Genomic DNA, 27410 nt, shown 5'->3' with positions numbered 1-27410 from the left:
CTACGCAAGTGCTGCTCTGGGCAATGTGTGGTCACCACATTTGTCCTGAGGGACCAAGGACACAAATTTGGTTGTTGTGTGACCTCCTGGCCACTGTGCCCTGCCAGAAGCTGGTAAGGAGTGGGTGTGCTCTGCCTGGAGCACACGTGAGGGGGTGTCTGTCTGGGATAGAGTGGGTCATTGTGTGATCAGGACCGAGTCCCCTCACTGGCTCAGGTCCCCTCCTCAGCAAAGAGGACCACAGGCCTGTCAGGGCAGGTGCAGAGCACAGCAGCTCTGCCAGAGCCTCTCCTGGAGCATCACAGGGGCAGCAGGAGCTGCTGATGTTTCCCGGAGAAGGAGCACTTGGACTTGGCCGGGCACATCAGCCTCTGCTGCTCTGCTCCTGCAGTCTGCGCACAGGCATTGCTGTGCTGGGGCGAGAGGAGGGCTGTCAGTGCAAAGCTGGCTCAGTCCCTCCGTGCTGCAGCAGGCCTCTGACTCCATCGAACTGCTTACTGGAAAGAATAAAGACTGGAGGTAAGAGTCGAGCAAGGCTCGTGTTCCTGTGCAATAAAACATGCTGCAGAAAGGACCCTCTTCATCCCAGGGGGCTGCACTGTGTGACACCCGTGTGTTGCTGCTGGCCTGCAGGCCCACGGCGGGCAGTTCCAGGCAGGAACTGGGCTCATGTGAGATGCCGTTCGGCTGCCCTCTCTCCACGCCGGGCCCCTGGCAGCAGCGGCCGTTCGGGAACGGGGAAGAGCTGGGATCGCTTCTCAGCGGGAATGATAAGGGAGCAGACCTGGCTGCCACTGTGGGTGACACGGGTGCCCCGTTCCGGGAGCGGGCAGCGAGCAGGAAGGAGCCGCGGCAGCGGCCCTCGCTCGGCAGCGGGGCGCGGGCCCGGCTGTGCCCGGCGTGTGAGCCGAGCAGCGGGCGCCAGAGCGAGCCGGCCCCGCTGCAGCTCGGGAAGCGCCGCCGTGGGGCCGCAGCACCGGCTCGGCTGCGGCACGGGGCGCTCGGGGGCGCTGGTGCGGCGGCTCCGCGTTCGGCCGAGCCGAGCCGAATCGAACCGAAAACAGCTTACGGGGCAGGGATGGTTTGTTAAGTTAAGGAATACGGTAGAGAGAGGGACATGAGAGAAGTAGGGAAGGTGGGATTTACTGGAGGGTAAAGAGGAGCCAAGGCAGTTTTGGGGTAGGAAGTTGAGCGGCCTGAGACAGCACAGGGAAAGCAACAGGGAAAATGCTTTGGTCTAAAAATCCATCACACGCGCTCATTAATGGGCACGAGAGCAGGAGGCTGCGTTCGGCCGAGCTCACTTCGGTTCAGCCCAGATCGTAAGACTCTCCTCTGTTCGGCCCAACTCGGCTAGGTTCAGTAGAGCAGGGCTCGGTTCAACTGAACTCGGAGCCGCTCGCTGTCTTCGGCCAAGTTCGGTTCTGTTCGGCCGAGCTCGGAGCCTCTCGCGGAGTTCGGCCGAACCGAGCCGAGAACGGCCGAAGGCAGCGGCTCCGAGCTTGGCCGAACCTAGCTGAGCTCGGCCGAACGCAGCGAGCCGGCCTGGCCCGGGCACTGCACGGGAAAGCGGCTGCCGCCTCACGTTACACGCCGGGCCGCTCACGGCAGCCGCCGCCTCTGCGTCCGGGGCGCCGAGACAGAGAGCGGCGGGAGCGCGATCCCCGCCTCTCCCGGGGCAGCACCGGGCTCGGATTCCCGCACAGGGCCTGCAGCGGCGAAGCCGGGACAGCCGCACAGGTGTTTCGGGCGCGGGGCGGGACGGGCAACGAGGCGGTGCCTGTGCGCGGTACAAGAGCGGCAGCGGCAGCCGCTCCCCCTCTCCTCCGGTCCCACGGTATGAGCGCCGAGAGCGGCAGCGGCGGCGATGAGCAGGTGAGCGGCGGCGGGGTTGGGAGTTGGGTCGGGGGCAGTCCGCGGCCTGAGCCTCCCCGCGCCGGTGGACAAATCGTTACAAATCACACGGTTTTGTTCGCGTAGGAGCAGGAAATGTCTCTCCGGGTAGTTTGCTATAGTAAAGGGCATGATTTAGGTGGCGAGCTTTTCAAGAGAAAATTTTAAACACTTCCTAAAAATCGCGTTAAGAGATGAAAAGCGTCTTAAAAGCAGGGCTGTTTGTAACTCTTTGCAAATGAAGAGATGCTTGATTTGTGGTTGGTGTAAAAATAATTGGGTTTTTTTTTTTTTAGAATATGTCCTTTCTGATTGTTTTCTTTAGCTCGAACAGTATCTTTGAAACCCCTTTTAATATGTAATTGTAATGGCTGAAGTAAAGCCTAAAATCGACATGCAGTTGAATCAGGGCATTAAAGCCTAGCTAAGTTTTCATATTCTTTCATAAAAACTTTCTAAGAGCAAGAAGCAGAAAAAAAGTTCTGAAATGCAGACTCACTGTCCATATATTCTACTTAGAACCACCATTTGGGGTGGCAGCACTGCTGAGCTTTGCCTTATGGTGGTCACCAGCAGACAGGGACAGGTGTGGTTTTATCAAGCCTTTATTTTTTATTTTCTTTTTAGTGAAGGAATTTAAAAGCACATAGTGTGACAACACGCAAAAGATTCATGAAATAGTCATTCAGTACCAAATGAAAAAGGGTAAGGGGTGGGAGAAGTTACACAGAAGGTTTTTTCTTCATGTTTTTCTCACTGGCAACCTAGATTGAAGAGACAAAAGAGAGTATTTTGTAAAATGGCAGCATACTGGCAAAACTTCAGTTATTTAAGCCCCGTGCAGTGGCAGGTGGTAAAACAATCAGGGAATGCGCAGGTGGTGGTTCAAGGGAAGCTGGATGCTTTTTGGGGATAAGGAAGCGAAGTGGGTGGAAGAGTGGGCAGGAAGGGGAGACAGACTGACAGACAAAGGTATTTGTGTATTGATGCTGCTACCTACCTTAGGTTAGGCACCAATTCCTAATACAGCTCTGCTCTGGACTATTAGGGAAGCACCCTGGGAAAAGGAATACAGACAATTATCAGAGAGAAGCAAGGACAAAAGCAGGTTGTGCTTGAGAAGGAACTGTTGGAAATTTAAACTCATGCCTGAGTTATGGTTCAGAGGATAAATCTGATGGTACTTCCTGAACCTAGGACCCATGTGCCCCTGGATGTTGTGTCTCTTTCCGTTTTGTCAAAGTAGGAAAGAAACTTTTGGAACTGACTAGAGACAAAGTAATTCTTTCCTGAGTCTTCCCAATGTATTTAACTATGTAATGTTTTGGATATAAATAAAAAAACAATTCAATTAATAAGCACTTTAAGATATTAGTAATAGTTCTGTGCCCTACAGTATATGAGGTCAGCACTGCAAACTGTCACTTATCCTTGCTGGCAGTGCCACGTGGCTCCACATAAACCTTTTCTGTGACATGATCAGCCCAACTCCCAGTAGATCTGTATTTGCTGGGCAGTTCTGAGAATTGATCTAGATGTACTTTTTACTGGTAATCAAAGAGTTTTGTAAGGATTTGTAGCACAAAAGGAAGTTTATGTATGCTAGAGATAAAGTTAAATTCTACACATGGATATTTTTCAACTGTGGCTTGTAGATATTTGGCTCTTCTGACAAGGCCTGAGAGAACTTAATCTAATCTAGGAGTGAGATGTGCTTTAAGCAGGTGGTTTGATTAAATTACCTGTAGCCAACTTTTCCATGTGAAATTGTTCAGTGACTGTAATCTATGCAGCCAAGTTTGCAGAACAATTTTCCAGTGCTCAGTTTCCAGATTCCCATTTATGGGGTTTGGGGTCTTTTTGTTTGTTTTTTGTTTGAGGTTTTTTGTTGCTTTGGTGGGGTTTTTTTTGTGCGTGTATTTTGTGTTTTGGTTGTTTTTAAAAAGAAAGGAGATAGAAAGTACCTCTTCTCCAAGACACCCCTCAATATCTGCCTGCTTGCAGCACTTGTCCATCATGGCAGTGAAACTCTCACCAATTGTCTTCATTTGTTCTTCTGTCATCTGGGGTTTGCGCTTGACGAGGTTGACGAGCATTCTGAAAAGAAAGCCACAAGACACAATGACTCTTGCCTGCTTTAGGATTCCCACTTTACAAGACACCGTTCCCCCAGGCACAGCTCATTTCAGGGTTTTTTTGTCATGCCTAGATGAGCCTGTGCCTGTTGGTGACTCCACACTCCCAGTCTGACACAACTCGGTTGCAGCTGGGTAAAAACTTAGGGAAATGATCTGTATGTTGCGTTAATTAAGTACATCTCAGGAGTTGCACTGGCAGTGGGCCTACATGGAACTGGTCAGTTGAGGGATTTTAGGTGAAGAAAAAATTCTCTTTTGGCTCTTCCAAGTTACGTGATGTTATTTGCTGACCAGCTCAGTGCAAAGATGGAGTTCCATCTGGCTTTCTGTGTCCCTGGTGAAGCCCCAGGCAGATGACACAACAGGGTGTAGCTTCCTTGCGTACTCCCCAAGTGCTGCACTTCAGGAGCTCCCCTACAAGGTATTTCTCGGGGCTTACTTCAGCTGCCCTGCTTCGCGCTCGGCCGGAGGAGCAGTGCACAGTTTCTCATCGAAGTTGAACATCATGGGGTCGAATGGTGGCGGCACGTATTTGGTGTCTACGCCCATGGCGGTGAAACACGGTCTCCTGTACGAGTAGAGCTCGTTGCAGCACTGGGAAACCTGCTCGTTGATAGGGGTGTTCTCCTGTCTCTTGCACATATCTTCAATGATGATGCTCAGCTGAAAAGGTCAGGGCAAAGGTTAGTTACATCTCCCCAAAACCACAGCAACTAGGTGATGTTTCTGTCGCAACAGCACAGCTGGAAGTGGAAACTAGTGAATGTAACGCTGCTGGGAAATGGTCCGTGTTTAAAATTTAAAATATATAGGTATTCCAGGAGCAAGGCATTTCTTCATCTGCAAACAGTGAGGGCATTGGGCTACAATCAGTAGGTTGGAGGGTTTTAGGACACTCTTTTAGGACATTTCCAAAATGCAACCTGCCACAGTCTCAGGTATGGAGCTCTGGGCAACCTGGTCCAGTGGAAGGTGTCTCCGCTCATGGCAGGGTGTTGGAACTGGTTGATCTTTAGGGTTGCCTCCAACCCAGGCCATTCTATGGTTCTCTGATTGCCAGTTTTATGAACTCACTCTTGCTTGCTGAGAGAAAGCCAAGTTTAACTAAAATTCTCGCAAGATACCATCAGCTAGCTATTTAGGCTCTCACATCCATTCAAAAATGAACAGACTTGGAATTCTGTTAGGTAAATGCTTAGCGTGGTGTATATGAAAAAACACTGTGTTTGCTATCTCACCAGAATTCAGTGTTTTTGTGAACAGAAAAAATCTCCAAGAGGAGAAGGGAAAAGAATAATTCCCTGTACTCACGTAGTGCTCAGAACAAGACATGCGTCTGTCCTCAGGAAGACTGCAGCACTTTTTGCCAACCGCTGTCATTTTCTTTCCGAGTTCAAGCAAGGTCTCAGCTGATACCTGAGGCATTTTCTTGGTGTAGCGGACCAGAATTCTGACAGAGTCAAATCAAAATGACAGTTAGTAGAGCATTCTTCAAATATGAGCACATCCAGCCCGCTGAAGGCAAAAGGGAAGTGAAGACTCCAGAATGTTTATCAGGAATTGCTCACCCTTTCAGGAAGTCTGCCTCGCCGTGGGTATTGAACAGCTCGCAGTTGGTCTTCACCACATCCTCGGTTTCCTTGACGTGCTTGTTCACTTCCTCTTGCTGCCAACAAGCGCAAATTTATTAGTGATATTAGAGCAGGACTTGCTGCTAACAGTCGTACCAATGTAGCTTCTGACCTCTTCTGAACCTTATCTACAAAACACTCCTTTTGCAGGATTGATCACTTCTCTATAGCCACGATGGTCTAGGCAGGATTTGATTCCCTAGTGGGTCTTAAGCTCTAACAGAAATTTCCTTGAGAAAGGCAGCCACATTTTAAAAATCTAAATTAAATTAATTTCCTGTTGGACTTATTTTCTAAGCAGTGGGGGTTTATGTTTATTTGTTTACATCCAGTAAATATTTCAAATTATTATAGCTATGAGGGGAACGTGTCTTGGCCAAAGCTTTCAGGAACTCAACTTATGCTGTGTCTTGCGTGTGACTGAGTTGTGAATCAGACCTGAGCTGAGGTGTCTCTGTGTGCTGGCCATGCACACTCCCATCACAATCCATGAGCAGCCATACTCAGTGTAGGCCGTGGAGCTCAGAGAATAACTGAGCTAATAGTTGTCAGCCTCAGGACAAGCAGAATGACAACTGAGATACAGAGGTGTCAGACAGTTAGTTGAGTGAGACTAGTCTGAAATAATATGGTGTGACCAATGAAATTACTCTGTGATCGGAGATAACCCTGTATCCCTGCCATAGGCCATGGACTGTTTCATCTCCCACCAGGACATGAACCTCCCCTGGAATAAGTCTCTCCAAAAGCTTTCTGTCTGCTCTGCTGTAGGAGCTTCTAAACACAATTCTTTGTTGACAGGTACCAGCCAAGCATTCTAGCCCTCTGCAAAGAAGGCTTTGCACCTACAGCGTTCCCGTAGCACTCAGCAGGGTTGTCTGTCTTGCAGCACTTATCCAGGAGTGATTCATATCCCTTAGTAACCCTCAGAACCAGCTGTGTGGAGTACTCAGGGTGTCTTCGTGAATATTCATAAACAAACCTGAAAGGCACAGGAGCAGACAGAGCTCCTGAATAACTTGCTGCTTTCCTCAGCACAGTGCAGTAATAACAGGGACATTTCCTCAGGGGGATGATGAGCTTGCAATGCTCTTGGCACTACTTACTCTGACAGGAACGCATCGTGGTTTGCCTCATAGCTTTTACACACTTCCTTATCCTGAACGTATTTTTCAACTAGTGAAGGAAGGTTGTCAGGTTTGTCATCAAACTCTGACTCCATGATGCACTTGGTCTTTTCCACAGCTGGCAGCTCGCAGCAGGGCTTGAGTTTACTTGAGAAAACATCTTGTTTAGAGCACAAAGAGGACACGAGCTCTGACTGTAAAATGAATACATAGTATCAGACAAGCTATGCAATAATAATTCAAAGACAGGGTAATTAATCTGCTCTCTCAGCTTCAGACTCTTCACTCAGGTCACATCTTTACCTAGCACTTTGCTAAAAAATGCTGTCTTCATGCAGAGAAATAACTGGGGCATGTGCAGGGTGAATGGTTCCCTCCCTGATCCTAGACACTGAGAACCCAGACTCTAGAGAGCCCATCACTGAGTGCTCTGTCACAAGGATGCCGGATGGATCTTGGCAGTCCTGACAAGATGCTCGGCTCTGATAGAGGACAAACCCCAGAGCACTGGAACGAGCTGGGTCAACAGGTGTGTCCAAGTTGGAGTCAGCCAGGCAATATTGACATCATCTCTCTGTTGCAGGGGTCTGCTCATCTGTTCTTTAGCATTCATTGGCACTACAGGGAAGCTGCATTAGTGGCAGTATGCTCGACAGGACGGGAGAAAAAATTGCAGCCTTTTTGCCTCTGCTTTATTTTCCCTATATTTATGATTGAGTTGAAGCCAATAAATACCATCAAACAATCTGCCTGATAAATGTTCTGATTTTGGCCAAACGCTCTGGATAAAGTGTAAGCAATGGCCTCTTGTCCCTGTGATTAGACAGGGCTAGATCCAGAGCTGGGCTGAAACCTACTTCCAGTAAGAGTCAGCTGTGCTCATCCTAATCTTTTCAGTGCTTGAGGAGACTTCCAGCAGTGCTGAGTACCAGTTTAAGTTCCCTGGACTGTGAACGTGTAGCTACACAAATCACTGTCTTTCTCAATATCTTACAAACATGTCAACTTTGTGCTAAAATAGCGAGCTCACCCAGTCATCCACGCACTCCACCATGTCCCCCTCGCAGCACTCTTTGTAGACATCCTTCACATCGTGGACCATCTTCACAAGTTCTGCAAATGGAGCCTTGGGGTATTTCTGGCTCATACGAACGAGTTTGCTGGGTAGAAAAGGAGAAAAAGACCCTTGTTCTAAAGCACTGTAGGGAACAGAAACCTTGCAAGTCACTAACACATGATAAGGTAGGTCAGGAGCGTTTGAAGAAAATACTCGTTCTTCTCATCTAATTCCTGGTGGCTAAAAAAAATTGGCATTGACATCTGCCCCAGTAAAGCCAGAAAGGAACAAGTCTGTGGCTTTCCTGTTCTGCCTGAAGTGTAAGAATCACACCCTAGTATTCCCCATCCCTCTTGAGCACCTGGAAAGTGCTCCAGATTACTTGGCACAGGTAGGTACAGTCCTGAATTACACCTTTAAAGGAATGCTGACTTATGTCTATAAGATAATCCTCGTCGATCTTAGACTGGCCACAGAAGGAGAGCGCCTTTCTGTGCCCAGACAGGTGATCCAGTTATTAAATTGCAAAAGCTTTTCTTTCTATTACAATCAAATGTTTTAACAGCTGTGATTCTGCCAAGTCTGATTTTTGGTTGGCCTAAGGTTCAAACGGCCCCTTCCTGTGCTGATTAGTGGTGTGTCCATCACTGAAAGCTGTAGGCACTGGAACGGGGTACAGCTTTGGCACGTGTGTGGATTAAGCACGCTGTGATCTCTGGTTCTGAGGGACACTCCAACAGTTAATTCTCCATCCTCTGCACTGGTTCCAGAGATGGTTCGATTGCTCTGCAACTCTCACAGCTGAGCTTTTCCTAGGTCTCTCCCACAGGCTGACAAGCCTACCTTTTATCCAAAAAAGTGATTGGAACTTACCTTGCTTGGAAAGTCCTCTCCCCATACTTGTCGAGGACTCTACATCCGTGCTGCTGCTTCATATCTATCTTCTTGGCTCTTTCCTTGATGTCAGCTGCCTGTGGTAACAGGACACATATTGTCACATTAAACTGATTGTGTCCAATGAATAGGCTTCATCCTGGCCTGCCTCTCCAAGTTCTTCATGTAAAGCTTTGCATGAACTGGAAAATTCTGCCTGTTTCTCACCCAGTTGCTTAGTGTTTATCCACAGAGACAAAGCAGCTGTACCTTTGCATCCAAGCAAGCACCAACATCACTCTCTGGACAGCAGGCTTTAAGTGCATTTTCATACTCAGCAGCCAGGCCCAGGATCGCTGGGGCGTGCAGGAAGGGGTTTCTTCTTGCAACAGTGTAGACGAAACTAGAAGGAAAAGGAGACGTGAGGTCCGTGTTCCAGTGACAACAGCAAGTGGCCTTAAACCTCTTGCAGCTTCTCTACCTTTTTTTCTGGTTTAGGAATCTACCTCAGAAATCTAGTTTAGTTATCTGCTTTTGAGACGTGTTGCCTGCTGATGGGAAATGCTCTGCTAAATCTCTCTGTTCCCTAGGCAGGGCTCAGTAACTCTGGGGGAAGGGTGAACTCCTGATGTTGTCAGCCATCTGGTTTGACGTCCATGTGCTTTTTAAAATGTCTTGTCAAATATTTGAAAATTCTGATTTTCAGTGTAAAAAATTCATCTATGGCCCTTTCACCGAGATTTTATTGCCAATTTTTATTCTTTTCACTGTTACCTTTCTTCCTTCTTGCCAACTACACAAAGAGTAGTGGCAAGCTGGAGCGAATAAGTTGTTAAATCAATGTTGGAAACACTGTGAGTTTTCAGCAGGTTTGGGGAAGAAAAGTCATCCAAGGTGTGTAAAAGGTGATCCTTAACCCCTGCTTCGGATGCAGAAGCCTGCTCTCACAGGAGATGAGAGAACATGACCAGGGTGAGACAGTACAAGTGGCTGTTGCCCTTACTTTCCCAGGAGCTGCACCCGGTGGTCCTTGTACTCGTTGCAGATGACATCAGCAGCCGGTCTCTGGTAGGGTGGGACGAAGTCTGGGTGCTGCACTTTGAAGGACAGGAAGCACTGGTTCCTTTCGGGATCAGCTTTACCACAGCAGTCAGCCATGTTGCCGTATGAGTCGCGGAGCTTCTCCACTTGGCAGATTTCATCCAGGAAAACGGAGGGCTGTACAGGGAGAGGTGAGGGTCAGAACTGGTGTTAAATATAGACAGTGCAATGGCTTGTCTGCTTATCTGCAAAAGAAAAGCCAGGCTGAACAGTATCTACATTTTTACTGAATAAGATTTAGGCCATAAATCACATTAACCTACCGTTTTTCAATAATTTTATCAAGTTTTATTTTATGTAGTCCGATACCAAAACGGTTCCAATGCTTTACTGGAAAAAGTTCATTATAATTTAAAATACTCTCTGCAATACAGGGATCTCCTTTTACTTATAATCTGACTAAACTGAGTTTTCAGATGAATTGAAGTGGGATTTGATGGAAACCTTTAGGGAGAACCAATGTCTCACTGAAACTGTTAGATGTCCAGGGATCCTAAAGACCTGCAGACTTCTTTTGTTTCCTGATTTTAGAGGAATTCTTTTAAACCCTCATAAATGAAGTGCCTTAAAGTAGCACACGCACCTTTTCAAGTCACCCCAGTGTGGAAATCCACAGACTCGGGTCACTTTAATACCTAGAAGTAGGCCTGTACTCCACAACTAGGGTTTTTGTACCAAGTGCTAACATTTATCTTCAGGCAATGCTAAGCTGAATGTGCCCAAGCATGCCATTTGGTCTCCAACTTATGGCTCCATAGATCCTTTAGGCACTTCTTAAGGGCAGAGGTTTAGAACCTGACAAAACGCAAGGTCTTTGTTTAAGCACTGAAATCTGAGCATTGGCCTGTGACAACAGCCACAGCTGAAAGGTTCCGGTGTAAGTCCTCAAGGAGGGTGATCCTGGCAGCTGCACAGAGCGAGGAGAAATGCAATAGTGAGGATTCACTGCCTACCAGTGGTTTTGAGCACTCGGGAGCATCCTCGTTGGCCACACACTTATGTGCCAAATCAACCACATCCTTCACCAGCTTAGACAGTCCCTCGTAGGAGCATCTCTGGAGGTACTGGGCGAATGTGATCATGGTCCTGAAACACAAAGCACAGTTAGGAATATGACATTGAGAAACATCAGGCAGTATTTTCAAAGGTCTCTGAATTAAACTGGTTTGTTCAAATGACATGCACAAAGGTTAACCAGAATACCATGCAGAGCATAGTGGCAGATCCCACATATGTCTTGTTCTCTCTTCCTCTCTGAACATGTTTTTAGCCTTCCCAATAAAAAAGTTTTCAACATTAAATTATAAACAAACCAGAAAAGACTGAGATTGGAGTTTTTTGTTGCTTTTACCAGCACACTCATAAATGCCACAGCCTAAGCTGGATTTGGCCACTGTTACAGATTGTGATCTTCACACTGCCTTCTGTCAGCCCTTACGTGTCTGTCAGGGCGCTCTGTCTTTGCCAAAACCAGTTTCAAATGAAGATGACCGATTTGTCTCAGAAAACCTGTCACAGATTTGTTTTTTGAGGTTGGTAGTTTGTGTTTTTGTCTGGCAATGTTGCCAATGCAGCGTAATTTCTCTTCTTTCTAGGGATATCAAACCTGTATTCCTCATGCCTATTTTATGTTCAGAGAAGGAACAGAGGCTTTTTCACGAGGTTTGCAAGGAGCTCTTTTCTCAGAGAGTAAGACAGTCATTGTGACATTGGCGGGTCCTAAAATATTTCTAGGTTTTGCAGTAACAGTACGGGGCGAAGTCAGTGTTTCAGTGAGGCATACGCACTCACTCCCTGTGAGCTCATACAGTGTGTCTCACTTTCCCTTTTTGGTACAATATCAAGAGAGACAAAAAAGCAGTAGGTGGAAGCTGAAGGTTCACTTACACTGCCTTAAATGTCTCTTCCTTCAAGTCATTGAAGCGGTGGGCGATCGGGCTCTTGTGCTCTAGGGAGGAAAACAAAGGGAGCAGTGATGCTCACTGTCACGCTGCCTGTGCTGGACCCTGACAAATACATTCCGGGCGCCGTGGGCCTGATTCTCACCATGGTCAGCATTCACCTGACTTTTTATACCTAAAAACTTAACAACTTGAACTCATTCATTTGTCTACAGGTCCCTAACTCTTAGGTTTGCTTGTCTTTCTGAGGGAACCCAAGCCTGTGAATTTCATGATCCCAATAGAATATTTATCTCTGTAGTTAGCTACTTAATTCAGCTACTCTGAATGACTGTTGGGACTTACTGTTTAGGCTTAGCAAATGTGTCCTTTGGCTAACTCCCACCCCCAAATGCTGCAAATAAAGCAGGGGAGTTTGATTAGAGCAAACCTCCTTCGTCTGAACACTGAGCTATTAGCTTGTCAAAAGACAGAACTTCCAAAAGCACAGTGCAGCTGCTTTCTCTGTGGTGGAAAGGAACAGATCCTGACTCATTGGCATCTGTTCATGCACCATACAGGTGTTGCACAGGCATGGCCCCACACTTGCTCAGTTCACTTGTCCTGAGTGTCCTACCCATCTCCCCACTGTCTGTTAATTTAGTTTCTTTTCAAGTCAATCATATTTTTCTGTTCAATATGGATCAGGCTCCCATGAAATGTTTGTGAAATTATATTAAAGACATTAAATTGATAGAAAAAAAGAGTTCCAAGAGAACTAATTAGTCCTTTCTTACCTGCATCTCGTGCGGTTCTTTGCAGATTCCTGGATCTGGCAGAACTCAGGAGAAAAATGAATGAAATTAATGTCAACCACTTCATGGTTTCAGATTATGATGTGAGCAAAATTGCTCAAAAATGCTAGGAAGATTGAAGGAAGAGCATTTGCTTATATACCCTTCACTACCTGCGCTTGTAAAATATTAACTCTCTAGCTGGCATTTGTGGCTTGCCATTTGGCCTGAGGAGGATTACAAAACTTCAGCTGCCCTTGACAAAAATTATTTTGATATTAGTTATTTATTCTGTGTTGTTACTCTGGGCCTTTTCGTCCTGAAGAGGTTGAACCTCCCAGCACCCAAAAAAGATAAAGTTTTGCGTAAATTTCCTTATCAAATGACAAACAAGGAGTTCAAGGCATCAGACAAAAAAGTCATCAGGGCTAATCCTATAGCCTTTTTTTTTTTTTGCTCCTATTTGTTCAAAAGCAAAGCATGTTGGTATTGTATAACAACAGCTCACCCACAGAGGACTCGGTCCACTTGAAATTAGAGAATTTTAAATGTAAATCACTTCATTGAGATGACATGGCTAATCCAGATGTGTGGCTGATTTGAGCTCCTGAGTTTGTTAGGTCCTGCTCTGGTTTCCTGTGGGTGCTGCTGTTCACCGATATCCAGGAAACAGCCAAACGCATGGGGGTAAACGTGTGCAAGGGCTACCATTTCAGAATTTTTGCCATTTCTCATTTGTACTGCTGTCCTCCCAAGAGTAATCTCTTAATTAAACATTGCTCTCATCTCTGAAAAATTTCCCATTGATTGGTCAGTAACTTAGGAGATCAGATACAGGAAGAATGTGCAGTTTGCACAGAGCCCCAGGACATGGAATAAATCAAAATTACTTTTCAGGACACCCACTGAGATGCTTCAAAAATTCCCAAACAAGTACAAGGCTGGATCCTTGCTGAGTGCAAAGTGATGTAGCTTCCCAGCAGGGCATACTAGGATTTATTTTAATGAATTTGTGTCCCCAGTGTGGGGATATCAGCCCACACAACTGGAGGTTGTGTGCTGCCTTGCAACTCTGCTTTGCGAGCACCCACGGGGTAGAGCCCAGCCTGTGGTCTCCAAACCCTTAGTCTTTAAGGTTCCCTTTTGTACTCTCTTTTTCTTCCTCAGGCAGGCAGTTGTGCCATGACTCTGTATTATTCCTAATGGGAATAGTAAGAACAAGTCCATGATCAGTTTTCAGGAGATTTGACTAAGTAAGTACATGTATAATACTTCCTTTTGTTTCTGAGTGTGAGCCTCTAAAGACATTTGAAATTAAGCAAATGATATGTCTGAGCTCAAAATATTTGCAGGCAGTTTTCATTCAGGAAAATGCCTAGGCAATGCATCTTGTGTTCCAGAAAGGCTGTTCTTTTTTCCAGGAATAACCACACAAAACAGATGAGTTCACACAATGATTTGATACAGTGAAATTTCTACAGTCTGCTGCTGTTGCAAAAAATTTCTGCATTTTCCTGAGTCTGCTCCTGATATTTTTGTAGGTGAAAGGCAGCATTCTGGTAGTGATTTAACGGAACAAGGCTCTGTTTTGGGAATTAAGAGGTTATTTGGATAACTCTGATGGTAATTTTATGAAGGATGGTGCAGGAAAGCCAGGTTGGCAGAAAAGCAATGTTAGAAATGTCATAATGTTAGACATTGGGATTGTTTTCAGGTGGTTGTAGCAAAATCCCACATTTCTGGAGAATTCTGAGAATTGATGAGCAATCTGGACCTGGGCTGCCTTAGCCTAACAAAATCTGGGGAAAGAGCATGTTAATTCAGTCTGTAATTATTTTACTGACCATATTCCTCTGTCAGAGAAGAGCCATCTCCTTTCAGATCTTAAGAGAGCATTCAGTGGGACAGAAACACATGTTCAGTTAGTTTGTGGATAACTATAAGGCAGTAAAAAACTGTGGTATTGGTGAATGATGTCTTGGAACAGCTCTTGAGATGCTCTCAGGCTGTACCAAAGAACTCTCCAGAAGACTACAGCTAAGGGCTGGGAGGGCAAAGCTGAAATTCAACAGCATGATTGCAATGTTGCATCTTGAAAACTCTCTGGAATTTTCCCTTGCAGCATTGTGCAGTGTTAGCAAGAACACTCCTGGTCCCCTGGAGTTAATATGTAAGTTTGGAATACAGGGTCCATGTTTATTTCTAGATATCTTCTGTTGTCTGTCCTTTACTTCTTGCCAATGGTTCATATAACTGCTGAGAGCTGAACTCCAATGCTCATGTTTGTTTAACACTATTAAATAGTATACTGACTTTCTTGTTACTCAGTGCTTTCACATGGCATTGATTTCACTCCAACAAAGCTGTCCTGGTATTAGAAAAAGGAATTTATCAATGGCATTTTACAATGAGCCATTTTCACACTCATTTGTGTTTAAAGTTACAGGCGATAACTACTTTTATTCCAGGTGTAGGGAACCAAAGGACAATAATTCCAAGAGTAATAGATCTGGAAATGAAAAGGATGCATACTTTTAAAGTCTTTCATCATACCAGCCTGTGCAAAGTGGAAGAGTAGAAACAAAGCGGACTGAGATGTACTGATATGGAATGAGGCTCTTGAGAAACAAATGTGATGTATCGTGAGAACAACTGTCAGAGCCCTTTTGGGAAGTCAGTGCTTTGCAAAGTCATCTCTGAGAACCTGGAGGACATCAAGAAACCGTTTAGTTTTACGGCCCTCAATTTTATTTACTGCTGTTTGTTGCTTTTTTGAAGAGCCGTAGTTCTGTTTGTGGGAGTGGACTGTGAGGCGCACACAAAACCTAGAGACCAGACATTACCGTGACATTCAAGACATTCAGTAGCTGCAGTGAGTAGCTCTTTTTTAATAACGGTAATGATGAGTGTATTTCTAAATAACTGTCTCTAGCTCTATAGGTCAGTAGCTCTGGACATATGGACAGCTATCAGGCGTTAGTTTTTTTTCCTGCTCTGCTGCAGGATGTTTGCCTTTCTTATCACTGATGTCTGACTGCTGTGCAGAGGGAGTCAAACATCTCAGATATATGGCTTTTGTTTGAACAGAGATGGACTCATGGATACAAAACAAACATAAAGACACAAGGGGTTTGATCCCTGTGGCAGAACGGGCAGAGACCTGCTCAGGTGTAGCTAATAGCATTCCATGTCGGGTCTATCTGTGAGCATATCATCAGTGAGTTCTGATACTCAGCTGTTCCTCTTCTGCCATCCGCCACCCACCTGCAGTGCCAGCTGAGCCTTGATCATTCACATAAGGATTTTTGAATTGACAGGCATGACTGTTCTTGCTGATCATGTGCGCTTGATCCCTAGGCCCCTCGAGCATCCCTACCCCTTTTTCTCACAAGTCCACAGTGTAGTGATGTAGCTGTTTTCCTAATTCATGACCATTTGCCAACATCATTCTTTGGCAGCAGGAACAAGAACAGCTTAGCTTTGCCTATTAGGCATTCGATTGCCTGAATGTATCCAAATATACAGCCTTCAGTGTTTTTTGAGGGTGTCAGTTCTGAGACTTCTCAGGACTTGTCTCTACTTTCCATGTCCCTATGACATTTTGATCTGCCAGTTCAAGTAGGTATTCCACAAGATAGGTGAATATTGCCTTCATCTCTTACCCATTTCTAAGGTTCCTCAACAAAAATCAGTGCTATATCTTGGTATGGGTGCATCTAAATACAAAATAGATGGGGGCAAGAAATACCCGAGGTGCAGCATTGCTCTATTCAGGAAGTCCTTCTCAGGGAGAGATTTTTCTTCAGTATTTCTTATAATGCCTTTGATCATTGTCTCTGGAACTGAAATCGTTGCAGTGCTGTGATTGATGATTGATGTTTGGCTCATGATAGGACTATCGGTGGAGATCTATTTTCTTCCTCTTACCTAAGTCCCAGAGACCTTTGGAATCCAGTGCCCTAGAAACTTTCTGGCACTCAATTTCCACTTTCTGTGCTGCTCTGGTATGCTACCTGATGGCCTTTGGCAGGAGAGAGGAGCCATTTAATGTGGTACAGTCAAGAACCAAAGCTGAAAGCTTCTGTTTGGCAAGAGCTGGGTAATATTTCTTTCCTAAGTTTGATGTGCTTTAGCAATAACAGAAATAATGAAAACTTTTGAGGAGCAGCACGAAATGTTTGGAGCATCTTTTTGTTTTGAATTTCTTTAAGCCATTGATTCGTACCCTTCAATTTTTATAAAAAATATGGCAACAAAGTGTTTTTGTAAGTGTAAGTAGGTGTATTTGCTAAAATCAGAAACAAAGCATGTGTAAAATCAATTAATGATTTTGGGAGCCGCTGGGTTTGCTCTCAACTTGAAGCACTTTGGGAGTTGAAAAAAGTCCTGTATGTCTAGAGGGGCTGTAGGACTTGTGAAAAATTTCTGCCATTCTGCAGCTGTCCCCCCACAATGTTACTGCAACACCTGGCAGTGCTGACCCTCTTGCTTCCCTTATTTTTCTGTTAGTTTCATTGTAAACTTAGGGTTTTGCCATTCTGGCCTAAAAAACTGCCAAGCTGGTAAATATTTTCTCCTTCATGTCCATCTCCATAGAAACAGGATCTGTGTTACTGCTATAATTGTTCTTTTGTGCTGTTTCTTCTCTTAGGCCCCTGGGGTTTTTTGGTTGGTTTCTTTCTTGGAAGGATTCTAGTTCATCTCTTTAAGACAACTTGTAAATGTTCAAGCATTAAGGACATAAAGGGAGTGATTATTTTCTCAGCCTTTCCTCTATTCCTGAGCAAACAATTTCTTACCTTTGAAAAATGAAAATACAGTCATTTTGAATGAAGTCCTGGAGCAAGAATAGCATTTTCCACCTCAAATATCCCCTACTGTCTTTGGAATTTCTTTAGCTGAGTGTCAGGGCCTCAGGTGGCACCTCAGGAGGAGAAGAAAAGTTTGTAGAGGCATCTTTCGGTCCTTGTTACTGGAGCAGGCAGGACCAGACATTTTAAAGTTTGGCCCTGCCGTTTACTTGCTGACATAAAAGGATCGTCCACTTCTGCATATTAGGCTGCAATTACAAATCCTGAGGCTCCACAATGAAATGTGAATCTCACAAGTGAAATCCAAAGGCACAGTGAAATATTTCCACATTCTGCCTTAGCCTGTGAAGCCAAGTTCAGGTCAAATTCAAGTATCTGTACTTTTCTGTTGTAAAAATCAATTGTTTTTCAAGCAGCATTCAACTAGACCACATTTATTAGGTGAGCTCTGGCTTGTAGTTCCAGGTTCAGTACTTCCTTCAATGTGAATCAGATTGGCAATGATATTACCAGGATGTAATGATCTCCTAGAAGACAACTGGATTTGCAGAAGCAGCAACAAAACATGGTCGTTCTTCAGGTTGCTGTTTTCCTTCCCGTGTTCTCCTTTAACTGGATTTGTTGCACTATGACATGTGAATCTGGAAACTTGGGATTCCCAGAATTAAGGAAGTGACTGCAAATAATATGAAACTGAGGCATTATTGCTTGGGTTTTTTGTTTGTTTTTCTTTAGAGTAGTGCTTATAAACTCTGATTTTTGAAGGAGTGAATAATTGGGGTTTGAAATTCAGTCTCTCTGACTTTGAGGGCCTTCAGGAAGACCTGATTTTAGAAGAAAGGTTCCCAGAGTCAGAAAAATTTCATCAGATACCAAAAACTGTGATTGAGCTTAGAAGTGATCTGTCTAGTTCATGTGGTTCACTTAAAGAAGTTATCAAAAGATTGGTCCGTACATCAGAGGAACTAAAGAAATCCGTCAGGCGGAACTGTGGCTGTGCAATGCCCAAATAGCTGTGATGTTTGGTTTGTTTTTTTTTAAATTTCAACACTAAACTGAGTCCTTCTTAAGCCATGCAAAGAAATATTAACAAACTCTTTGCACATGAAGCTTTTGGTGTTGTCTTTTGGATCAATTAGGCAGAGGCTACACTCCCAAGGGCATTCCTCTGTGGTGCTCTCCAACCCTATGCTGACAGTCCTTGACATTTGCTTTCTGCCCAAAGGCCTTTTTTGCTCAAACCAGCAGCCCTTCAGTATTGCCAGACAGGCATATCCAGAGCCTATCCGCTGGTCTCAAAAAGAAGTCAGGAAATTCAATTATAACAATTCATGTAGTAGTGCCCTTCTCTGGTACCTTCAGTTTAGTGAGAACTTGGGGTTCTGATTTTCCTCCTCGACTCTGAGTGCTGCAAAACAGAGTGCGTGTCTAGGCACTGGAGCTATTCCCAGTGCAACGAGGCTTAAGGCTCCCCTTAAAGTCAGGGCAGATCTAGGCAGATGCCTGACTCCCTGGACTGGCAGATTGGAAGCTGGGCAAATTGTGTTCAACCTAATTTCTCCCAGTTCCTGCTGGCTGAGACGACAGCCTAGTGCTAAGTCAAGACTGAGGGCACTGTTCCTGGTGAGCCCAGGAAGCCTGAAAATGCTGAGGGTCTGGTATGAACACAAGTCTCGTGGTTTCTGAGGTCCTGCTGCACCACTGGGCACTGCAGCCTCTTTGCTGTCAGCAAGGAGGAGTTCTGGGATGGATCCTTTGACATCCCAGAATACAAATGTTCTTGCATCACTTGACAGAAATCTCTCAAGCACAGAACCTGCCCGCCCTGCAGGTTTGTCAGAGCCAATATGGAAATGTAACAGGATTTAATGAAAGTTTATCAGTACTCTGATGTTTCCAGTGGAACATTTTGGATTCAGTGAGTTTACATGCTTTATTGGTGCTCTTGCCAGTGCTAGGTTATCGGTTGGATTTGATGATGATGAAGGGACTAGTTGGTTCAGTCACAATTTGCCCTTAGTGAAGCTGTCCTGGATCACTCCTTTGTCTTGCATGTGCCTCAGCATTGATTGCATTAAGATCTGCTCCAAGGTTCTCCCCGGCACAGGGGTAAGGCTCACCGGTCTGTGGTTCCATGGGTCTTGCTTTTTACCCCTTTTATAAAAAGTTTCCCCTGTCCCAGTCACTGGGGACTTCAGCTGATGGCTGTGACTGTTCCAAGATTATGGGGAGTGGCTTGGAGACCGCGTTATCCAGGTCCCCCAGGACCTTGGGATGTGTGCCATCAGAGACTTGTGGCTCTGGAACGTTCCATGTCATTCCCACAGAAATTCCACTGACATGGGCTTAGGTTATTTTGCCTGTCCACCCATTAGAAAAAAAACTTCACACTCAAGCTGGTCATAAAATTCAATCCAGAACAACATAACATTGGAATTGAAAATTCTGTGGGGAAACTGAAACTGAGACTAGGCTTGACAAGGGACTTGTGTGTGTTATGTTAGTTAGTTTTCAAAGAAATGTGAGATGATTTTATTTGATTCTTTGTCATCAGCTAGGCAACCTATCTCCTTCCTCTTCTGAAAGGAAAATCAGGTTTTCCCTTCCCACTCTTAGTACATAACTGCACTTTATGCAGAGACTCCTGTCTCTGGGGCACTGATATTGCTTAAGGAGCTTGTTGGCAACTCGCTAAGTTGACCAGGTCCTCTGTGCAGGATTTTGAAATATATTCAGCATTGACCTAATTCTGGTCAGGTCAAAGTCAGCGCCAAAATTTGCCTGATTTCTCTGGAAAACGAGCTAGATAAAAGGGAGTTGATATCTTGGATCTTTCCATGCAGATTTTCAACCCTCCCTACAATATTTTAAGGAAGTTATTTCACTCCAAATTACAGACATGTTTTTAGATGGGTTAGTGGATGAGTAGGACGTGTACCTGCAAAAGCAGGTCTAGCTCAGGTAATACCGAGATTACTCTAAAAATGATGTTCAAGTCTAAACTTTTCCTAAACGAGAGCTCTGACAGGGAAAGCTGGGTGTGTCCTGAATAAACAGGTATTAGCATTCCATAAGAACTAGCCCAATGAAGCATTTTCCAAGCTCTCAGGCAGGAGAAATCTGCCACCTACTGTTAACAAAACTATTTGCACAAAGAGGCTGTAGACCTCAAAACGGAGAAATTTAATGTTCCTGTGGGCAAAGCAAGTGACAATCGTAGAGATCTACCACAATTATGTGTCTAAAAAAGAGATCAGCCCTCACTGGGGTTGGATTAATGATGGAGAGAACATCAGCTTGTTGATTAGTAATGATGTGTTATTTATTTGGTGCCCTTATTGCATATTATTTGTGGAATGCTTATGGAGGCGATTTGCTTGAAGAGTGTTTGCATTGTCCTTATGGGAGTCCTTTTAAATTAAAGAAACACATCAGAAATACAGAATGTGAAAAGTTCCTTAAGATATGAAGTACTGCTGATAAAGGACTCCAAAAATTCTGGACTGCTTTTCTGACTTGTGACATCCACTATCTAACCAAGAGATGTGCAGGATTTGGAATTAGGGTATGTAAATGTTACGTGTAAAGTGCCTTGCTGAATCCAAGTTTAAAACTCACTGAAATTAAGCAGCATTTTAAGAGCTTTGGTCTTAATGGAGAGGCTGTAGTGATGTCTGAAGGTAAGCTTGGGACTTGGTATTCAAAATGAGTTCTGAGTTCTGAAAAGTAAAGTACTGGGAATTAGTATGTTGTCTATAATTGAAAATTACACACTTGAGAAAACTGAGCTAAGGTTTGCATCAAAATTCATGAATGAAAATATAAGATCCGGACTTACCTTTCAAGATACTCCTGGGCTCACTCGCTGGACAGTTATACGTTTGACATGTGAGATATTTTCTCATTAAAAAAATGTAAATTAACTCGGAGTCATAAAGAAGAAAGTAAGAGAATGGCAAATGACAGAAAGAGAATTCACCCCACCAGTGCTTGTTCTCTTTATTGAAGAAGTCCCTTATTGAGGAATACAGAGCTATTCCAGGCAGCTCCCAACTTTGTAACTAGCTAGGAATACGGTCAGTGGCGTTGTAAATGCCACACACAGAGAAATGCTTGTTTACCCTGCTGGAAATAAATTACACACAAAAAAAATCACTTCATATTTACTGTCGAATAAAAATAAATTCAGGACATAGATATTTTAGAATCAAATGCTTTAGTAAAAATTAATTTCCAGAGCATTGGAAAGAATTGAAATCAGACTAGTTTTAGCTGCAGGTGTGCTGCCGGCTTTTAGCTCCACCTGCTGAGTCCAACTGAAATAACAGAAAGATTGAGCTCCTCTGTTTTTAAAAGCCCTGTCCCAAGGGCCCCTAAAGCAGAACAGGAACCCACAATATGTAGCACATAAGTGAAACAGCATGCAGTGAACAAGTGAGGGCAGATTCTGTTTGAAAACTGAGGCTCCACGGGACCTTGGGGGTTAGGGAATTTTACACCATCAAAGACGTGTAGGCAGTTTTTCTACTTCTAATTAGAACTCTGTAAAAATGTTCTTCTTCCACTTTAAGTGTCTTTCTGAGATAGCAAAGGCATTTCTTACACTGCCTTCGCTGAATCCAAGGTCTTACCGAGTTTTACACAGAGATTCCCACTCCCTTCCTTATCCAGAGATAAAACTACCATGGGAGAATAAATATTTTCAAGGCCCACTCTATATGAGGAGAGAAAAAACAGCCTGAGCCATGTTGTTCTGCATGCCAGTAGAAAGCTGCTTGCATTGAGATCTTCCAAAGTGCTCCAGAGAAGCTGTTTCAAGGACTAATTTCAGAACTAATCAATTGTTGACTTAAAAAACTGGTTACTATAGAAATTATCATTATGGATTGGCCGAACCCAGGCAAAACACAAAGTGTAAGAAATGTTTAACCTTCTAGCTGACTCCTGTGCAGCCCACAGCTGATGCTGCCTTAAATGTCAACAATCAAAAAATTAAAAAAAAAACCACCCAACCAGCAAAACATTCATTTTACAAGTAAATTTTAGTATTCAAATATATGTGATGCAGCTTTGCCTTGAGAGGTCTCATTGAGAGTTTTGGATTAGAGATCCCTTATACATGAAATACAAAAAAAAAAAAATCACTTTCTCTTACAATTTGTCTTGTCTTTGGTATATGTTACTTGTGACCGCACTTGAAGAGAATGAGAAAGAATCCAGAACCTTGTCCAGATGCCCTTTGCCTCTCTTTGCCATGTTGTTTTTCAGTTTTGTACTCACAAAGGATAATCATTTTAAAAGCTTATCCAGCAAATTAGGAGCTTAAAAGGCACCTTTGGAATAATTTATGCATGTTAAAATGCAAGGCTCACTAAGTACTAACGCATTTTAGGATTTCAGGTGCTTAAGCCATTTCTTACCTAAGGCTCTCCGAGTACTAAATATATTACAGAACAAATGTTTTGTTTTTCAACAGATACTTGCAGATTTCTTTGTTGAATCAGTTGCTGAAAAGTTTTGCTTTCTGTACTTGTTTTTCCTTTCCCAGTTCTCCCTGTGAGGAGGTGGCCACAGCTGGCATGATGTTCTAAGAGCAACTCAGAGAACCCGCAGCATGAGTACCTGGGACGGAACACGAATGATTGCAAGGCACTCGAGCGGGACACGTCTGTGTTTCCAGTGACATCGATCACGGATAAGGACAGCCCAGGGCAAATCACCTGCCTTAGCACACCAAAGAGGCAGAGGTTGATCCCACAGGGGCTTTCACACTGGAGGGGTTTGAGTGTCAACAGTAATGTCAATTTACCTTCTGCTGTAACTCTATGCACTTCTCCTGGGCTAGCACTGCTCCTCTTCAATTCTCCATCTGTCTGGCTTGTCTTTATTTTCTTTACTCACAAGGCCACACGACCTGAGATGCTCACAGGAAACTCGCTGTAATGAAGAAATGCAGCCAGTTAATAAATGTGATTTAAAGCAAATTATATGGCTACGTAAAATCTGTTCTAAATTATTCTTTTCCTTGTGCAATTACTGGGATTAAAACTGAGTGGTTTAGACAAGGCTAAAAATGTATAATACGGAAAACTGGATTTCTCTGAATGTTCAAACATTTGTGTTCTTCTCCTTCTTTCTCCCTTTGCCTTGGACAGCAGGCATTGCAAGCTTGCTGAACAACTTCAGTTCTGTTCCTTCTATTTAAAATCAGTCATAGTGGTGCATTTGTAGTTCATCTCACCTCCCCTTTCAGATGGATCTTCCATGCTAGGCACCAAGGAAATCCAGGGAGCGAGTCCCTTTGGTATGTGTGTTCGAACAATACAGTCCGGGGTTCACAGTTCCCCGAATGATACACATAAAAACATTCCAGCACGTATAGAAGCTGCAGCGATGGCAAAACTGTACATATCAAAGACAACAAAAGCATTCACCAGTCAGAATGGCAGGATTTGGGGTTTGGATGGAAGTTTATTTGGATGGTCACCTTGGTAGCCTTGTGGAAGTTGTACCAAAAATTCAAGAAGTCAGGAGCTTTTTCCAGTCCCTGTATTAATTGCAAACAGAACTCATGCTCCCTCACTGCCTGCTCCCTGACCTTGACAATGACACTGCTTCCAGCAGCTGTAAATGAAACTGAAAGCCAATCCATGAGGATCATTATACCACAGCAGAGGTTTCAACACATTGTTTGTCCTGTAGAACTTTCTAAGGAATCTGGCACACAGGAGACGGTTCCTGAAAGTATTCACTGAATCCAGACCCCAGACTTTCCCAAACTCCTCTGGAGTGCTCAGTGGAATGATCAATAACCTGGAGGAAATTGAATAAACACTGAAGGAGAAATCACAGATGAACAAGATAGCAAAGGATTGTATTTTTTTTCAATATTTAGGAGGGTGGTGAGGCCCTGGCACAGGTTGCCCAGAGCAGCTGGGGATGCCCCATGCCTGGAAGTGTCCAAGGCCAGGTTGGAGAGGGCTTGGAGTAACCTGGCATAGTGAAGAATGTCCTTGCCCATGGCAGGAAGCTGGAACTGGGTGATCTTTAACATCCCTTCCAACCCAAACCAGTTTGTGGTTCTATGATTCCATGACTTCCTGCAGCTCTATGCTACCAAATACACCCAAGTGTCCAAAGTTAACCAACTTCACAGACTCACCAGGGAAGGAAATGTGTTTTTTAGATATTACTGCCCTATTTAGAGCCTACACTGACCTTTCAGTGATATGCAATCCATTCCCTAACGGCCTGGTGAACAGGAAACACAGCTACGGGTCATACACCCTTGTGGAAGCTGGGACACACACACACACACACAAAAAAACCTAATTTAAAAAAATGTGGATTATTTACACTTTCATTACGTCTTGATGATTATCATAGTATTTACAATAATGATTTTGTTTGGGTTTCCTAAATATAAAGTACTGGAGAAGTGTCACACCTTCCCAAGGCATTCAAACCATCCCAAGATGAGTAGCAGACTTGTGTTAGACACTTTTGCCCACGACAAAACCAAATCTTATAGGCCCCATGCTTCTAAAACTGTCTCCAAACAACTCAAGTGCTTTGCTTGCTGTTGCACTCACAGAATCTCAGAGTCATTTAGGTTAGAAAACACTCCAAGAGCATCGAGTCCCACCTGTGACCAATCTCCAGGCCGTCAGCCAGCCCAGAGCACTGAGTGGCCTGTCCAGCTGTCTCTTCAACACCTCCAGGGATGGTAACTCCACCCCTTCCCTGAGCAGTCCCAGTGCTTGACAGCCCTTTCTGCAAATCAATTCTTCCTCATTTCCCACCTGAACCTCCCCTGGCTCAACTTGAGGCTTGTGTCTTCTTGTTCTATTGCTTGTTAACTGGGAGCAGAGCCTGACCTCTACCTGGCTGCACCCTCCTGTCTAGGAGGAGGTCTAGAGTTCCCTGAGCCTTCTTTTCTCCAGGCTGAGCCCCCCAGCTCCCTCAGCCGCTCCTCATTATTTCCTCTCTAGACCCTTGCCCAGCTCCACTGCCCTTCTTTGGAAGGGCTCCCGCACCAAAGGCTCAAGCTAGGGTGGCGGGGAGAGCAGGGATAAGCGGGGTGCAGTGGCATGGACCTGCTCTGCAGCGCCGAACGAGGAGGCGCCACTCTTTGATCAGAACAGAGGTCACCGCCGTAAAAGAAACGGCCCCAACAGTCTCCGACGGGCCGCTCTGCCTGTGCCAACACAAGTGCTGCTGCTGACTGCTCCACCGGACCCTGGGCCGGCGAGTACCACGCACAGATAAAATACTATAGCTGCCTTCCCCAGCAAGAAGCTGGAGCCTTTCCAAATCTAACAACCCGAATGGATACTTGGAATAAGGTGCAAATGCAGCCAGTATCAGAGGCAGATTTGTGATACAACGTAGCCGAGAGTAACAGCAGCCCAGCTCTGCGGCAGAGCCGCTCCCTGGAGGCCATTCCCCACCTCACGCCGTCCTGGGAAGGGGCAGAGAGAGGGCAGCGAACAGCTCCAAGGGTAAAACCCAGCCCTGCAGCCACCCTTCCCGGAGCCAGGGGGGTGAATGTGGTGCATTTGGATCTCCTGTCTGGCCGCCCGTACAGCCAGAGCCATCTCAGGTGTGTTTTGTTTAAAGCCCCCCGCCTCTCGGATCGAACAATGAAGGGATGTCCTTGTCACACCGCACCACAAACCTCACGTGGTAGGGCTGACATTACCTGTATTCACTCACAGGTCTCTTTTCTGCCTCTTGTGATGACAACAGAGAATACATGTTATAAATGCTAAATAGCATGTATGTTATATCTAAGTGCAACAAATAACAAATGTTTAACCTCTGCTTGCGCCCCGATGGAAACCAGTAAAAATCAAAGCATTTGCACTAATTTTAATGCAACAAAAAATAAAATATAAGAGGACAAAAGTATTATTGCCACTGATCTGCCATCACACATCTGGTGCTGGTGTGGTTTTAGATTTCTGCACAGTCACACCAGGAAGTTGGAGATAGGTGGCTAGAGTATTCAGTTTATTCCTCCTGGATTACATCAAACTGTCATCTGCGGAGCTATTTATAAAGGAATAAATAATAATATATATATAATAATATATAGACCTTGTACCTGAGGAGTAGAGGTTTATCTTCTCAATTGGGAGGTTAAGAGTCTGTGTCATTTATTTCCAGCTGACTTGGAAATAATGTAATTTAACAGTGGGGCTCTGCTCTCAAGGCAGTCCTTTTATTAAGAACATACAGAGGCACATATCAGGATGGGATTTAGGTGGGATTTCAGCAACACGAGGATTTGGGGGGAACTGTGCAGACTTCACGATGAGGGCCAGTTGAGGATTTATTTACAAAGGAATGTGTGATTTCAGAGGAGCTGCACACCTGACCGGTGCTCTCCAGCATCAGCCAAATAAAACACCTAGGTACTCAAAGAACAACGCTCTCTTTTCCTCTCTGTAAAGTATAATCAGAACAGGCACTGTTGGTTTGAAACACCAATTTCAAAACATCCACAGTGTGCCAGTGCATAGAGCCACTACTGACCTCTACAATCGTGTGTTTCTGTGGTGAAAATCCTTTTTATTTCCACCAGGTCTAAAAAGTAAAATGGGAAAAGCCCATTTCTTCAATGAGGAAGCCACAATTTAAATATTTTACGTATTTAACTTATATTTAACATACGTTTAACTTTGCCTACTGCAGGACTTATTCTGCCCTAATGGAGGCAAAGGCATGAATATCCCAAGTATGCTCTGGGGATGAAAATCTGGGCTGGGGGGCCTGAGGGCTGAACCAGGGCACGATGACATATTCAAAGGGTTTAATTAGAGAAATACAGTCGAATTGACATGGGCACCTTCATGTTGGTCATTTTTAGTGAAATTGTATGAAAATTGTTGTAAAACAGGGATTTGGAGGTTACTCTTGAATGCAGAGTGCCTGGTGGGAATGGACTGCGTGCAACACAGACTCCCAGAAACACTTAGGCTGGAAAAGACCACCGACTTCAGCCTTTGACAGATCACCACTGACTGCCATGTCCGGTCGTTCCTCGGACATCGCTTTTAACTGGAATTCCGTGCTCTGCGGCTTCACTGACCACCACTTTTAG

General features: G+C 44.6%; 1 protein-coding gene and 1 long non-coding RNA gene across 2 annotated transcripts; one reads left to right on the top strand and one right to left on the bottom strand.

Moving 5' to 3' along the window:
• Positions 1–1764: 1764 nt before the first annotated feature.
• On the top strand, positions 1765–22955 carry LOC311153137. Its single transcript, XR_014616122.1, has 2 exons — positions 1765–1875; positions 22854–22955. It is a non-coding gene; the product is annotated as an uncharacterized lncRNA (long non-coding RNA).
• On the bottom strand, positions 2489–12614 carry ALB (albumin). The gene is made up of 15 exons (XM_084204596.1): positions 12498–12614; positions 11708–11768; positions 10774–10906; positions 9723–9937; positions 8990–9122; positions 8720–8817; positions 7820–7949; positions 6769–6983; positions 6512–6644; positions 5600–5697; positions 5343–5481; positions 4471–4694; positions 3858–3990; positions 2894–2950; positions 2489–2657 (listed from the first exon to the last, which is right to left on the bottom strand). Exons 1-14 carry the CDS (start codon positions 12580–12582, stop codon positions 2900–2902), a joined length of 1848 nt encoding a protein of 615 aa, XP_084060722.1. The 5' UTR covers positions 12583–12614; the 3' UTR covers positions 2489–2657; positions 2894–2899.
• Positions 22956–27410: the final 4455 nt, after the last annotated feature.

The sequence above is a fragment of the Fringilla coelebs genome, assembly GCF_963513975.1.
Source record: "Fringilla coelebs genome assembly, chromosome: 4".
NCBI classification, from domain to species: domain Eukaryota; kingdom Metazoa; phylum Chordata; class Aves; order Passeriformes; family Fringillidae; genus Fringilla; species Fringilla coelebs.
The sequence above is the reverse complement of the archived record's forward strand: the minus strand, read 5'-3'. Positions and strand labels throughout refer to the sequence as shown.